The sequence below is a fragment of the Scyliorhinus canicula genome, chromosome 13, assembly GCF_902713615.1.
Source record: "Scyliorhinus canicula chromosome 13, sScyCan1.1, whole genome shotgun sequence".
NCBI lineage: Eukaryota > Metazoa > Chordata > Chondrichthyes > Carcharhiniformes > Scyliorhinidae > Scyliorhinus > Scyliorhinus canicula.
The window spans coordinates 121139480-121152350 of record NC_052158.1 but is presented as its reverse complement, the minus strand read 5'-3'; the positions used below and the strand labels follow the sequence as shown (position 1 = coordinate 121152350).

General features: G+C 52.1%; 1 protein-coding gene across 2 annotated transcripts in view; it reads right to left on the bottom strand.

Annotated features, from left to right (window-relative positions):
* The window catches only part of mccc1 (methylcrotonoyl-CoA carboxylase 1 (alpha)), a 98872-nt gene that overhangs the window by 21769 nt on the left and 64232 nt on the right, over positions 1-12871 (bottom strand). For both annotated transcript variants that reach the window (XM_038816004.1, XM_038816005.1), the window contains exons 16-17: positions 11395-11532; positions 11201-11308 (exon numbers count right to left, since the gene is read on the bottom strand). In XM_038816004.1, coding sequence (XP_038671932.1) covers positions 11201-11308; positions 11395-11532 — 246 coding nt within the window. The remainder of the gene's footprint in view (positions 1-11200; positions 11309-11394; positions 11533-12871) is intronic.

Genomic DNA, 12871 nt, shown 5'->3' with positions numbered 1-12871 from the left:
AGGATCGAGCACCACGGGCGTGCTCAGGAGGTGTCTGGCCCGCGATCGGTGCCCACTGATCGTCGGGCCAACGTCTCTAAAAGACGCACTCTTTTCCCTCCGCCGCCCCGCAATATCAAGCCGCCATGTCTTGTGGGGCAGTGGAAGGGCTGGCACGGCCAACCGGCGCATGCGTGGGTGACGTGACTTAGGCTCCGCCGGCCGCATCATTCCGGCCGCGCCACTTTGACGCAAGTGTCAAGGCCCGGCGCGCAAAATTCACGCGCTGCCACTCCTAGCCCCCCCCCCCTCTGGGTTTCACTCCGCCGTCGGCTGTTTGTCTCCCTTTGGGTGAATTACGCCCAATATTTCTGATATTTGTCTAGTTTGAATTTGTACCAATTCTTGATTCTTTTTTTCTCCCCCATTTCAACCTAATCTCAACTAAAGGGAAGAGGTTGAGTAGTACATTGACAAATATTCCTGTAGATGGTTAAACAAATCCATTATCTAACAGTAATTAATATTTGCACATGGCCTTTCACTTAATCAAATGTTCTAGGAAGAGCACTGAACACTAAACAGGTTCACAAAAAAATTAATATGAAGGTGATTGGATTGTTGTAATAATGCAACAGATTTATCAATGTCCTTCAGTAACCTGAAATCCTACTAAGTCTGGGTAATAAGTGATTCTTGTTCATATTGTGTTGATTACCAGAACATCAGGACATGGTTGGCTGGGCCACACTGCTGACAACTATCCTCCATCTCCTCAAACAGCCGGCTCACCCTCACCTTTGTTAAGTGCGCCCTATACACTACCTACCAACCCCAGCCTCGCACACGAGGTCGAGGCATTGACCCTTCGCAGCACTTTGCACCATAATCCTTCCTCTAGCCCCACTTAGCCTTAATCCCTTCCATAGACTCCTTATCCTCCTCCATAATCCTACCATAAAGTTGTGGAGACAACCCCACTCTGACTTCCGGTGTGCACCATGGAGTGAGTGATCACACAGAGGCAGGTCCTGCCCAAGGTTACAGAAAAGAGCTCTTTTTTGGGCGGCACGTGTTGGAATTTCGATGAAAAGGCGTAGGTGAATGTTTGAGGAGTACTTTCCCCCAGGAATAGTATGTTTCTTGGTTATCAGACCCTCAGAAACAGTGCAAGATTGGGCTGAAGCAACAGCAGACAAAAGCCTCTGCAAGCATGCAGGCGGGGGAAGGGCCAGCTTATAGGTCTCAAGCTTGAGGGCCTTTATGAAAGCTGAATTCTAGCAGCAGAGGGAAGAACTGTGAAAAGATCTCACCAAGGCCATTGAAGAAGCGGGGAAGAACTTCCGGTAGCGGTGATGCGGAGCTAAGCCGCACGTTCAGTGGCTCCCGCTATTTTCGGACTTTGGGGCTCTTTTAAGGGCTCGTAGTGGTGCTGTTTGGACTTTTCCCCGTGTGGGAACACTCCTTCTCAGATTCTCCACCGGTGGATGGCCTGTACTAGGAGTGCAGCGGTCAGAAAATCGGCTTTGGAAACTTCCGGTTGCGGCTATGCGGAGCTAAGCCGCACCGCAGCTCCCGCTACTTAAGGACTTTTGGGCCGATTTGAAGGCCCCAAACGGCGCTGTCTCGACGAATCCCGGTGGGGGAAGGTGACTAGAGGAGCATTCCCCATAGTTTATGGTGCTCACCCGGAGTGGGGCAAAGGAAAAAGCTGCAGCAGCTCCCCAAGAAAAGCGGGGTAAGAAGGCCAAAATGGCGGAACACCCGAGGACTGGTGGAAGTGGGCGCAGGAGCAGCAAGCCTCTCTTCTGCGTGTTTTGCGGAGCTGAAGGCGGAGTTGCTGGACTCCCTGAATGCGACTACCAACAAGCTGCTTGGGACCCAGGCGGCCCAGGAGGTGTCCATTCGGGAGTTCCAGCAGCAGGCCGCTGAGCGGGAGGAGGAGGCCGTGGTCCTCGTGGGGAAAGTGGAGTTGCACGAGGCACTTCACAAAAAGTGGCAAGACCGCTTGGAGGAGCTGGACGTTCGCACAAGGCAAAAGAATTTGAGGATCCTGGGCAGCCTGGCGGAGGGGCTGGAGGGGTCGGATCTCCCGTCGTACGTGACCACAATGTTGAGCTCGTTGATGGGAGCGGGGTCCTTCCATTTGCCCCTGGAGCTTGAGGGAGCTCACAGAGTGCTGGCCAGGGAGGCCTGGGGCAAATGAACCCCCCGCGGGCGGTGCTGGTGCGGTTCCATCGATTTAGTGACCGGGAGTGTGTGCTGCGCTGGGCCAAGAAAGAGAGGAGCAACAAGTGGGAGAATTTGGTAGTGCGAATCTACCAGGACTGGAGTGCGGAGGTGGCAAAGCGGCGGGCCGGGTTCAACCGGACGAAGGCGGTGCTGCATGCCAAGCAGGTCAGATTTAGAATGCTGCAGCCTGCGCGTCTGTGGGTGACATATAAGGACCGGCACCACTACTTTGAGTCCCCGGAGGAGGCGTGGGCCTTTGTACAGGCGGAGAAGCTGGACTCGAACTAGGGTCTGGGGTCCCACTATGGCCGTTGCTGTTTTCGCTGTTGCTGTTCTTCAATTTTGACACGTGTTTTTTTTAATGCTGGTGTTCTTTTTGCTCTGTTTCCGGGTGGGTTGGTCTGTTGGGTATGGGTGTGGGGAACGTTGGGGGTATGTGCTTTATATGGTTTCTTCTGTACGTGGCTGGGGGTTGGGGTGAAACTGGATTTTGGGGAGCTGCGTCAGAAGGGTGGGGTGTGGCAGTGTGAAAGCGCGGGCTTTCCTCTGGTTTCCCGCGCTGTGGGGGGGGGGGGCGGAGCTGGAGGTTGGGGCATGGCCTCTACTGGTTTTTTTTTCCCGCGCTGAAGCGGTGCCAAGGAGGTGTGGCAAGAGGGGGATGACCCGAGGGCAGCACGGTGGCATAGTGGTTAGCACAACCGCCTCACGGCGCTGAGGTCCCAGGTTCGATCCCGGCTCTGGGTCACTGTCTGTGTGGAGTTTGCACATTCTCCCCGTGTCTGCGTGGGTTTCGCCCCCACAACCCAAAATGTGCAGTGTAGGTGGATTGGCCACGCTAAATTGCCCCTTAATTGGAAAAAATAATTGGGTAATCTAAATTTTTTTAAAAAAAGAGGGGGATGACCCCATGCCGGGAGGGGATGGGTTTTGGCGGGAGCTGCCGGGTCAGCAGAAGTCAGCTGACTCACGGAAGTACCATGGAGGGTGCGTCGCGGCTAGGAGGGGTCCTAGCCTGGGGGGGTGGGGGGATACCAGGTTGCTGCTGGAATGGCCAGGAAGGAGCTGGTGTGGGCCGGGGGGGGGGTAGAGGAGAGGCGTTATCGCCATGGGGAACGGGTCAGGCGGGGCGAGCTGGCCTGGGGCGAGCAGTCGACAAGCTATGGCTAGCCGGCGGGGGAGAGGGGCAGGTTGCCCTCTGATCCGGCTGATTACCTGGAACATGAGGGGGCTGATTGGGCCGGTTAAGAGAACAAGGGTATTTATTCATCTGAAGGCGGACGTGGCTATGCTCCAGGAGACCCACTTGAAGGTGGCGGACCAGGTTTGTCTGAGGAAGGGGTGGGTGGGGCAGGTTTTTCACTCAGGATTGGACGCGAAGAACCGGGGGTTGGTGATTCTGGTGGGGAAGAGGGTGGCGTCGGACAAGGAGGGCAGATATATTATGGTGAAGGGTAGGCTGCAGGGAGAGAAGGTGGTGCTGGTTAATGTATATGCCCCGAATTGGGATGATGCCGGCTTCATGAGGCGCTTGTTGGGCCGCATTCCGGACCTGGAGGCAGGGGGCCTGATCATGGGGGGAGACTTTAACACAGTGCTGGATCCCCCACTGGACCGGTCCAGTTCAAGGACGGGTAGGAGACCGGCGGCGGCCAAGGTGCTGAGGGTGTTTATGGGCCAGATGGGAGGGGTGGATCCCTGGAGGTTTAGGAGGCCGAGGGCGCGGGAGTATTCCTTTTTCTCCCATGTCCATAGGGTTTACTCCCGAATAGATTTTTTTGTCCTGAGCTGGGGATTGATCCCGAAGGTGCAGGATGCCGAGTGTTCGGCCATAGTGATTTCAGACCATGCTCCGCACTGGGTTGATCTGGAGATGGGGGAGGCGCGGGACCAGCGCCCGCTCTGGCGCCTGGATGTGGGGATGCTGGCTGATGAGGAGGTGTGTAGGAGGGTCCGGGGAAGTATTGAGGGGTATCTTGATACCAACGACACGGGGGAGGTCCGGGTGGGGATGGTCTGGGAGGCTCTGAAAGCAGTGATCCGGGGGGAGCTGATCTCCATCCGGGCCCATAGGGAAAGGAGGGAGTGGAAGGAGAGGGAGAGACTGGTGGGGGAGCTCCTGGATGTGGACAGGAGATACGCGGAGGCACCGGAGGAGGGGTTGCTAGGGGAACGGCGTAGTTTGCAGGCCAAATTTGACTTGTTGACCACCAGAAAGGCGGAGACACAGTGGAGGAGGGCGCAGGGCGCGGTATATGAGTATGGGGAGAAGGCGAGCAGGATGTTGGCGCATCAGCTGCGCAGGCGAGATGCGGCTAGGGAAATTGGTGGAGTGACGGATAGGGGTGGGAATGTAGTGCAGAAGGGGACAGAAGTAAATGGGGTCTTTAGGGACTTCTACGAGGAACTGTACCGGTCGGAACCTCCGATGGGGAGAGGGGGGATGGAGAGCTTCATGAACAGGCTATGTTTCCCAAGGGTTCAAGAGGAGCTGGTAGAGGGGCTGGGGGCACCGATAGAGTTGGAGGAGCTAGTCAGGGGGATTGGACAAATGCAGTCAGGTAAGGCGCCGGGGCCGGACGGGTTCCCGGTGGAATTTTATAAAAAGTATGTGGATCTGGTGGGCCCCCTGTTGGTGCGAGCCTTCAATGAGGCATGGGAGGGGGGGGGGGGCTTTGCCCCCGATGATGTCGCGGGCACTGATCTCTCTGATCCTGAAGCGGGATAAGGACCCCTTGCAGTGTGGATCATACAGGCCTATCTCGCTCCTCAATGTTGACGCTAAGTTGCTGGCGAAGATCCTGGCCACCAGGATAGAGGATTGTGTGCCAGGGGTGATACACGAGGATCAGACAGGATTTGTCAAGGGACGGCAGCTCAACACGAATGTGTGGAGACTGCTAAATGCTATTATGATGCCGGCAGTGGAGGGGGAGGCGGAGATAGTGGTGGCGCTGGATGCTGAGAAAGCGTTTGATAGAGTTGAGTGGGGGTACCTGTGGGAGGTGCTGGAGCGGTTCGGATTCGGGGAGGGATTCATCAAATGGGTGAGGCTGCTCTACGCGGCTCCGATGGCAAGTGTAGTTACCAATGGAAGGAGATCGGAGTACTTTAGGCTCTACCGTGGGACCAGGCAGGGGTGCCCCCTGTCCCCCTTGCTCTTTGCACTGGCGATTGAACCTTTGGCTATGGCGTTGAGGGAGTCAGGGAGATGGAGGGGTCTGGTGCAGGGTGGGGAGGAACATCGGATATTGCTGTATGCGGACGACCTGCTGTTGTATGTGGCGGATCCAGAAGGGGGAATGCCGGGGGTGATGGAGCTGTTAGCGGAATTTGGGGGCTTCTCGGGCTATACGTTAAATTTAGGCAAGAGTGAGGGATTTGTAGTACACCCGGGTGATCAGGAGGAGGGAATTGGGAGACTCCCATTTAAGAGGGCAGTGAAGAGTTTCAGATACCTGGGGGTGCAGGTGGCCAGGAGTTGGGGGACTCTCCATAAGCTTAATTTTACCAGGCTGGCGGAGCAGATGGAGGAGGAATTTAAAAGGTGGGATATGGTGCCGCTATCGTTGGCGGGTAGCGTGCAGTCCGTCAAAATGACGGTTCTCCCGAGGTTCTTGTTCCTTTTTCAGTGTTTGCCCATCTTTATCCCTAGGGCCTTTTTTAGAAGGGTGACTAGCAGCATCATGAGCTTTGTTTGGGCGCATGGGACCCCGAGGGTGAAGAGGGTCTTCTTGGAGCGGGGTAGAGATCCGGGGCGGGGGGGGGCTGGCGTTACCCAATCTCTCGGGGTATTATTGGGCGGCCAATGTGTCGATGGTGTGCAAGTGGGTAGCGGAGGGGGAGGGGGCAGCATGGAAACGGATAGAGAGGACGTCCTGTGGAGATACAAGCCTGGGGGCCCTGGTAACGGCGCCGTGGCCACTCCCTCCTACGAGGTATACCACGAGTCCGGTGGTGGCGGCTACCCTCAAGATTTGGGGGCAGTGGAGGCGACATAGGGGAGAAGCGGGGGGCTCGATGGAGGCTCCGTTAAGGGGGAACCATAGGTTCGTCCCGGGGAACATTGATGGGGGATTTCAGGGTTGGCACAGAGCGGGCATCAGACAGCTGAGGGACCTGTTTATTGATGGGAGGTTTGCGAGCCTGGGGAGTTGGAGGAGAAATTTGGGCTCCCCCAGGGAAACATGTTCAAGTATCTGCAGGTAAAGGCATTTGCTAGATGGCAGGTGGAGGGATTCCCTTCGCTTCACGCGAGGGGGGGGTGAATGACAGGGTGCTTTCGGGGGTCTGGGTCGGAGAGGGGAAGATATCTGATATCTACAAGGTTATGCAGGAGGCGGAGGAGGCGTCTGTAGAGGAGCTGAAAGCTAAGTGGGAGGGGGAACTGGAGGAACAGATCGAATACGGGACATGGGCTGATGCCCTGGAGAGGGTTAATTCTTCCTCCTCGTGTGCGCGGCATAGCCTCATCCAATTCAAGGTGCTGCACCGGGCCCACATGACTGGGACGAGGATGAGTAGGTTCTTTGGGGGTGAAGACAGGTGTGTCAGGTGCTCGGGGAGTCCAGCGAACCATGCCCATATGTTCTGGGCATGCCCGGCACTGGAGGAGTTCTGGAAGGGGGTGGCGAGGACGGTGTCGAGGGTGGTGGGATCCAGGGTCAAGCCAGGATGGGGACTTGCGAATTTTGGGGTTGGGGTGGAGCCGGGAGTGCAGGAGGCGAAAGAGGCCGGTGTGCTGGCCTTTGCGTCCCTAGTAGCCCGGCGAAGGATCTTGCTACAATGGAAGGATGCGAGGCCCCCAAGCGTGGAGACCTGGATCAATGATATGGCGGGTTTCATTAAGCTAGAGAAGGTCAAATTCGCCCTGAGAGGGTCGGTACAAGGGTTCTTTAGGCGGTGGCAACCTTTCCTCGACTTTCTGGCTCAACGATAGGGTACGGGGACAGTAGCAGCAGCAACCCGGGGGGGGGGGGGGGGGGGGGGGGAGACGATGACTATGTTTGTTTATTTAATTTAAATTTATTTTTAAGTTCTTTTGTTGTTCATTGGGGTTGGGGGGATGTGATACATGCGTCGATACGGTCTGGGGGGTGTTACAGTTATTATGGGTTATTTTGTTGCATTTCATTGTTTGTCGTTATGTTTTATATTTTCTGTAAAAAATTCCAATAAAAATTATTTAAAAAGAGACAACCCCACTCTCCAGCCCCCAAAACGTCAGCACCTCCTCCAATAACGAGGAGGGCGACGCCACCACCGAGAAACTCGGAAAAATCTTCCTTGCAAAATTCCCGACCTGCACATACCCAACGCCTTCCTCACGCTGCAGCCCATTCTTCACCCCCAACTCCTCTAAACTGCGAATCTCCCCTCCAGAAACAGATCCTTCACCTCTTTCACCGCCCTATCCTCCCATCCCCGGAACCTCGCACCGATCCTCCCTGGCTAAAACCCATGAACCTCTCTTATCGGCATCACTCTCGATCCCGTCCTCAACTTGAGGTGCTGTTGAAATTGCCCCCAGATCGCCGCTACCACTACTGGATTTCCAGAATACTTCTCTGGGGCTAGCGGTAGGGGCACCATTTCATTTCATTGCCAGCACCTGAAACACTGACCCCTTACAGGACCCCGTCTCCATCCGCACCCACAAAGCTTCTGACTTCTTCCTCCAGCCTCGTACTTTCTCTGCACACGCTGTCCAGTAATAGTGCCACAGATTTTGAAGAGCCAAGCCCCCTGACTGCCACCCCCTTTGGAGCACCGCCTTCCTTAATTTCGACATCTTGCCTGTCCACACAAATGACAGCCTATCCACCCCTCAAAAAAAAAATGCCTTTGGCAAAAAGGACAGTACACACTGGAACAGGAACAAAAACCGTGGCAAAATATTCAATTTTTACTGTGTGCACCCGGCCAACGATCGACAAAGAGAGACTATCCCACCTCAAAATGAGTTGTCGCCACCCTAAATGGCAAACCCTCTACTCCCGCCCCTCCACCCGAAGGAGACATGACAAAACACTCATCTTCCCCAAATTCAATATATACCCCGTAAACGCCCCAAATTTCCCTAGAAGCCCCATTATGTCCCTCACCGATGAGCCCAGGTCCATGATATACAGGAGTAAGTCATCTGCTTGACATAAACCACAATCAGCGCAATTGCCAACACGAACAAGAGGGGGGACATGGGGCACCCCTGCCTCGTTCCCCGGAATAGTGGGAAGTACTCGGACTGAATCTCATTCGTTTGTTCACAAGCTGTTGGATCCTTATACAGCAATTTTACAGGTGCTGAGGGCCCGGGTTCAATCCTGGCCCTGGATCACTGTCCATCACATGGTCCGATATCTCAATCACAGAGTACTCCGCCTTCTTTATCCCCATCAACCTTCCCTACCACACAAAAAAGTAAATCCTTGAATACATCCGAGTACTGAGGAGAAAAACAAATACTCCCTGTCCCATGGGTTCAAAAATCTCCCAGGATCCACCCCTCCCATCTCCTTCATAAACTTCCCTAGCACCTTTGCCAACCCCGCCCCTCCCTCGGGGGCTAGCGAGTGCGGCAGAGACATATCTATCCTCGGGTCCAACACTCCTCTAACAGCGCCACGACAATGTGAGATGTGAGAAAACTCAAGCTCTCTTCACCAGTTCCTCCTAACCCTCACACATTCCACGCCACCACTGCCCCGGGGGAGGGGGTCTTTCCTACCCACCGTGAGCATCTTCCTAGGCCCCGCTTTGTAAGCAGGGCCCTACCCTGGCCCTAGTCACTAGTCACTGACCCCCCTCCCCATTCCCAGCAACCCTTGCGCCACTTCCTCTTGGAAGTACCTCACCCTGTATCGGCTCCATTCCCTCACCATTCACCCCTCCCAGGCCCATCGAAACCTGCCCATTCAGGTCCCAATAGCCACGGCCCCTCCACCCACCTCGCTCACAGCCAACATTGCATTTGCTAGCACGATGTCCCCTACCCCCACATCAAAAACGAAACCACACCAACCCCAATGCCTCCAAACAAAGTTATCCATAACACCCGTACAAGAAAAAGAACCCAACTGAGAAAAAACAAAAAACAAATTCAGCCAAAAAAACATCAAATTCAGTCCTTCTGCCTTCACAAACCCTTCCACCTCAAAATAATAGTCTCTAACGTTGTACGTGACCCTCAGCTTCACCGGGTAGACCGCACCAAAATGCACATTGCGCTTATACAATGCCGCCTTAACCCGTCCGAGGGCCGCTCACCTCCTTGCCAGTCCTGATGTGTACATATATCCTTACCTTCTCACTCCACCTCATGCCCTTGCTTTGCCACCTCAAGTACTCTCTCCTTCACCTGAAAATTATCCTCCGGTTATGCCTTCGCGACCTGTTCTGAATGTCTTGCATCTTGGCTCTCAGCCCTCTGTTGATCTCCTCCACCCTCCGGTGCTCCTCATCCACGGAGGTGAAATGGCCATGACTTGACAAGGCCTCCTCCAACCCTTTCATTTTATCACCGTCGTCGAAGTTCTCACCAACTCATGTCTCACCGGGGCAAGGGTCTCACCCACCCATGCCTTAAGCGAGCCCATCATCACCATCTGATGCTTTTCAAAATACTTCGCGAACAGCCGTTCAAACTCTCCAGCCATCACCTCCACCGTGATGGGTGCGGCCCCGCCTGATGTGCTCTCTCCCACCATCTTTCCTCCCACTGCATCCCTCACCACAATTAGTGAAGCGCTTTCGCTCGCTGCCTTCATCCCTGGAATCTTCTTGCCGGCTTTTGACATTTTAGAAATGCCCCAAACCTTCCCACAGCTCCTCAGGAACAATTCTTCACCAAAAGCTGGGCTAAAAAGTCCATAAAAGACAGATCTAGCAGGAGCCACCAAATATGCAACCTCCACCTACATGCTGCAACTCACGGAAGTCATGGGCTTCAATCTTGGGCCTTGCATAGATTCTATAACTCTGAACAACATTCAAAATGATGTAGAAAAGCGAAAGAAAAAACTAGTCTTTTTTTTTCATTCCCTACATTTTCAATGTTGTCATGTCTAACCCTGAGAAGAGCTTCCAACTGCATATTTGCACCATGAAGATCGCCAACTTTCACATCCGTAATTCCATCTCTGCTTTAGCTCACCACGCCCGAAACCCTCATCCATGCATTTGTTTCCTCCAAACTGATCTTGCAACTTCCACAAACTTAAGTTCAGAAAACAAATCCTTCCTACCAGTGTCCTGACTCACACCAAATCCTTTATGTTCACTACCGCTGTGCTTGCTGACTTGCTTTGGCTCCCATTTGAACCATGCCTCGATTTAAAAATTCACATCCTTATTTTCAAATTCTTCCTTGGTCTAACCCCCCCCCCCATGTCTCTGTGACCTCCTTGAGCCTCACAATCTGTCTCCATTCCTCCAATTCTGGCCGCTAGTGCATTTTTCAGTTTAATCGCATCACCATTACAGCCTTCAGTTGCTGAGGCCCCAAGTTCTGGAATTCTCGCCCCAAACCTCTTCACCTCTCTTTCTTCCTTAAAGGCACTCCTTAAAACCTACTTCGCTGGCCAAGCGTATTGTCATCTACTCTAATATCTCCTTATGTAGTCGGCTGTCGGATATTGTTGGATAAGGCTCCTGTGAAGCACTTTGGGATGTTTTTCACTGAAGGCATTACATAAATGCAAGTTGTTGTTATTTGCATCTTCTGAAAGCGCCAACCCAAAATGGGGCTTAGCCTCACGGCAGCCAGCAGCCCTCACATGTGTCACCTCAGGAGCTATTTCTTTTCTCCAAGCCGAATAAATGTATTTTCCCAGGTTGTTCAATTTGTTGGGTATCAGCTGATCCTAATCCTGCTCACCCATGTCTATTCATGTATGCCTTCCTGTCGCAGTCACTTGATAGTAATGTGTTATTTCCCATCAAGTGCTATCTGGAAAACATATTAAGAATCACAGGTTCAAAATTAAAACGTTACCTTTTCAATTGTTCCTGTCATTGGTGCCACTGCTCCTCCTCGAGATCCAGAGGTATCAATTCCAACCAAATACTTTGGCACAGGGCTATTAACTTGCACAGATCCTTCCTAAATAAAGATTAAACATGTGTTACTTTGCTCTATTCAGTATATTGAATTACATTCCTTGTACCTAACACAGGAATGAATCTTACCATTGAAAACAGGTGAATGCTGTTGTCTGTGAGAACTAGTTTAGGTCTGCAAACCATCCCATTGACTGAACATTTCAGGTATGTGGCATCTCCCACTGCATCCAGTTCTCCAAATACATGGAATACCTCTTCATCAATCTGAGGTAGAATCAAAATTTAGGTATAAATCTAATGTTCCTCTGAATTAGACTGATACACCAACCACAACAATTTACTGAATGAAAACAGTAACAACTCATTTATCCAGGATAGCAAGACTTACACTTGAATGTTCACTCATTCTCACATTATAACGGTGAACGGATAGGTGGAAGCCATTTGAATGAGGTAGACACAGGGTAATGAGGAGTGCAGGAGTCTTGGATTGTTCTCGCAAAGAGCCGTAATAGATAAGATGGACCAAATGGCCTCCTTCTATGAAATATGGTTCTGTTGCTGCCACTGTATCTCAGGCTGCATGACTTAGCAAATTTATCTGATCCTTCTAAATTCATTGAGCAGAATCCTTGTTGGTCTGTTGCCTGTGACCTCAATTGAACGCTAATAATCTTCAGATAGACAGACTTTAGATCTATCTTGTTATGCAGCAAACAATTTTCACAGAAATGAAATCAGAATCTGTTGCAATTTTGAGGTTATTTATTTTAAACCGTATGCAGAACTAACAAACTATTTGGAGAGGTGATGTAAGTTTAGTTTTCCTGAATTTCCCAAAAGCGGATGTTATTGTTGCCATTCAATCAGATCAACTCAACAAGAAAATAAAAACAATTAAAACAAAAACAGGATAAGTAACTTATTCGATCCATTGAATAATCATCACATGAATATGCAAAATACAAGCAGATGTAGGCAATTCAGCCCCTCAAGTCTGCTCCACCATTCAATGAAAAAATCATGACTGATCTGTTTGTTTTGAATTTCCCATTCTCATCTCCACCCGAAAACCTTTAATTCCCTTGCCTATCAAGAATCTACCTCTGCCGTAAACTATTCAATGACCCTGCACCACCTGAGACAGAGAGTTCCACAGCCACATAACCTTCAGATTTCAAATCAAAACTAATTTTAAAACAGTGTCCCCTGGACTTACCCACAAGAGGAAACATCTTTTCTATGCTCACCTTGTCAATACCGTTCAGGATCTTGTATACATCCATCTAGTTATCCCTCACTCTTCTAAACGCCAGTGGAAATAAGCCCGGTCTGTTTAACCTTTCCTCATAACACAACCTGCTCATTCCAGGTTCAATCTGAGCAAACATCCTCTGAACTGCCTCCAATGCATCCTTCCATAAATAAGATCAAAACTGCACACAGTATTCAAGATGTGGTCTCACCAATGCCCTAGATCAGGCATGGTCAAACTCGGGGGAGCGACCTGCGGGTGGGTGGCGGGCGGGTGTCGGGGGAATCGTGGATCCGTCCGTCGCTGCACTCCCGATCACGCAACAGCCGCAGCAGCCGGCTTTTAATA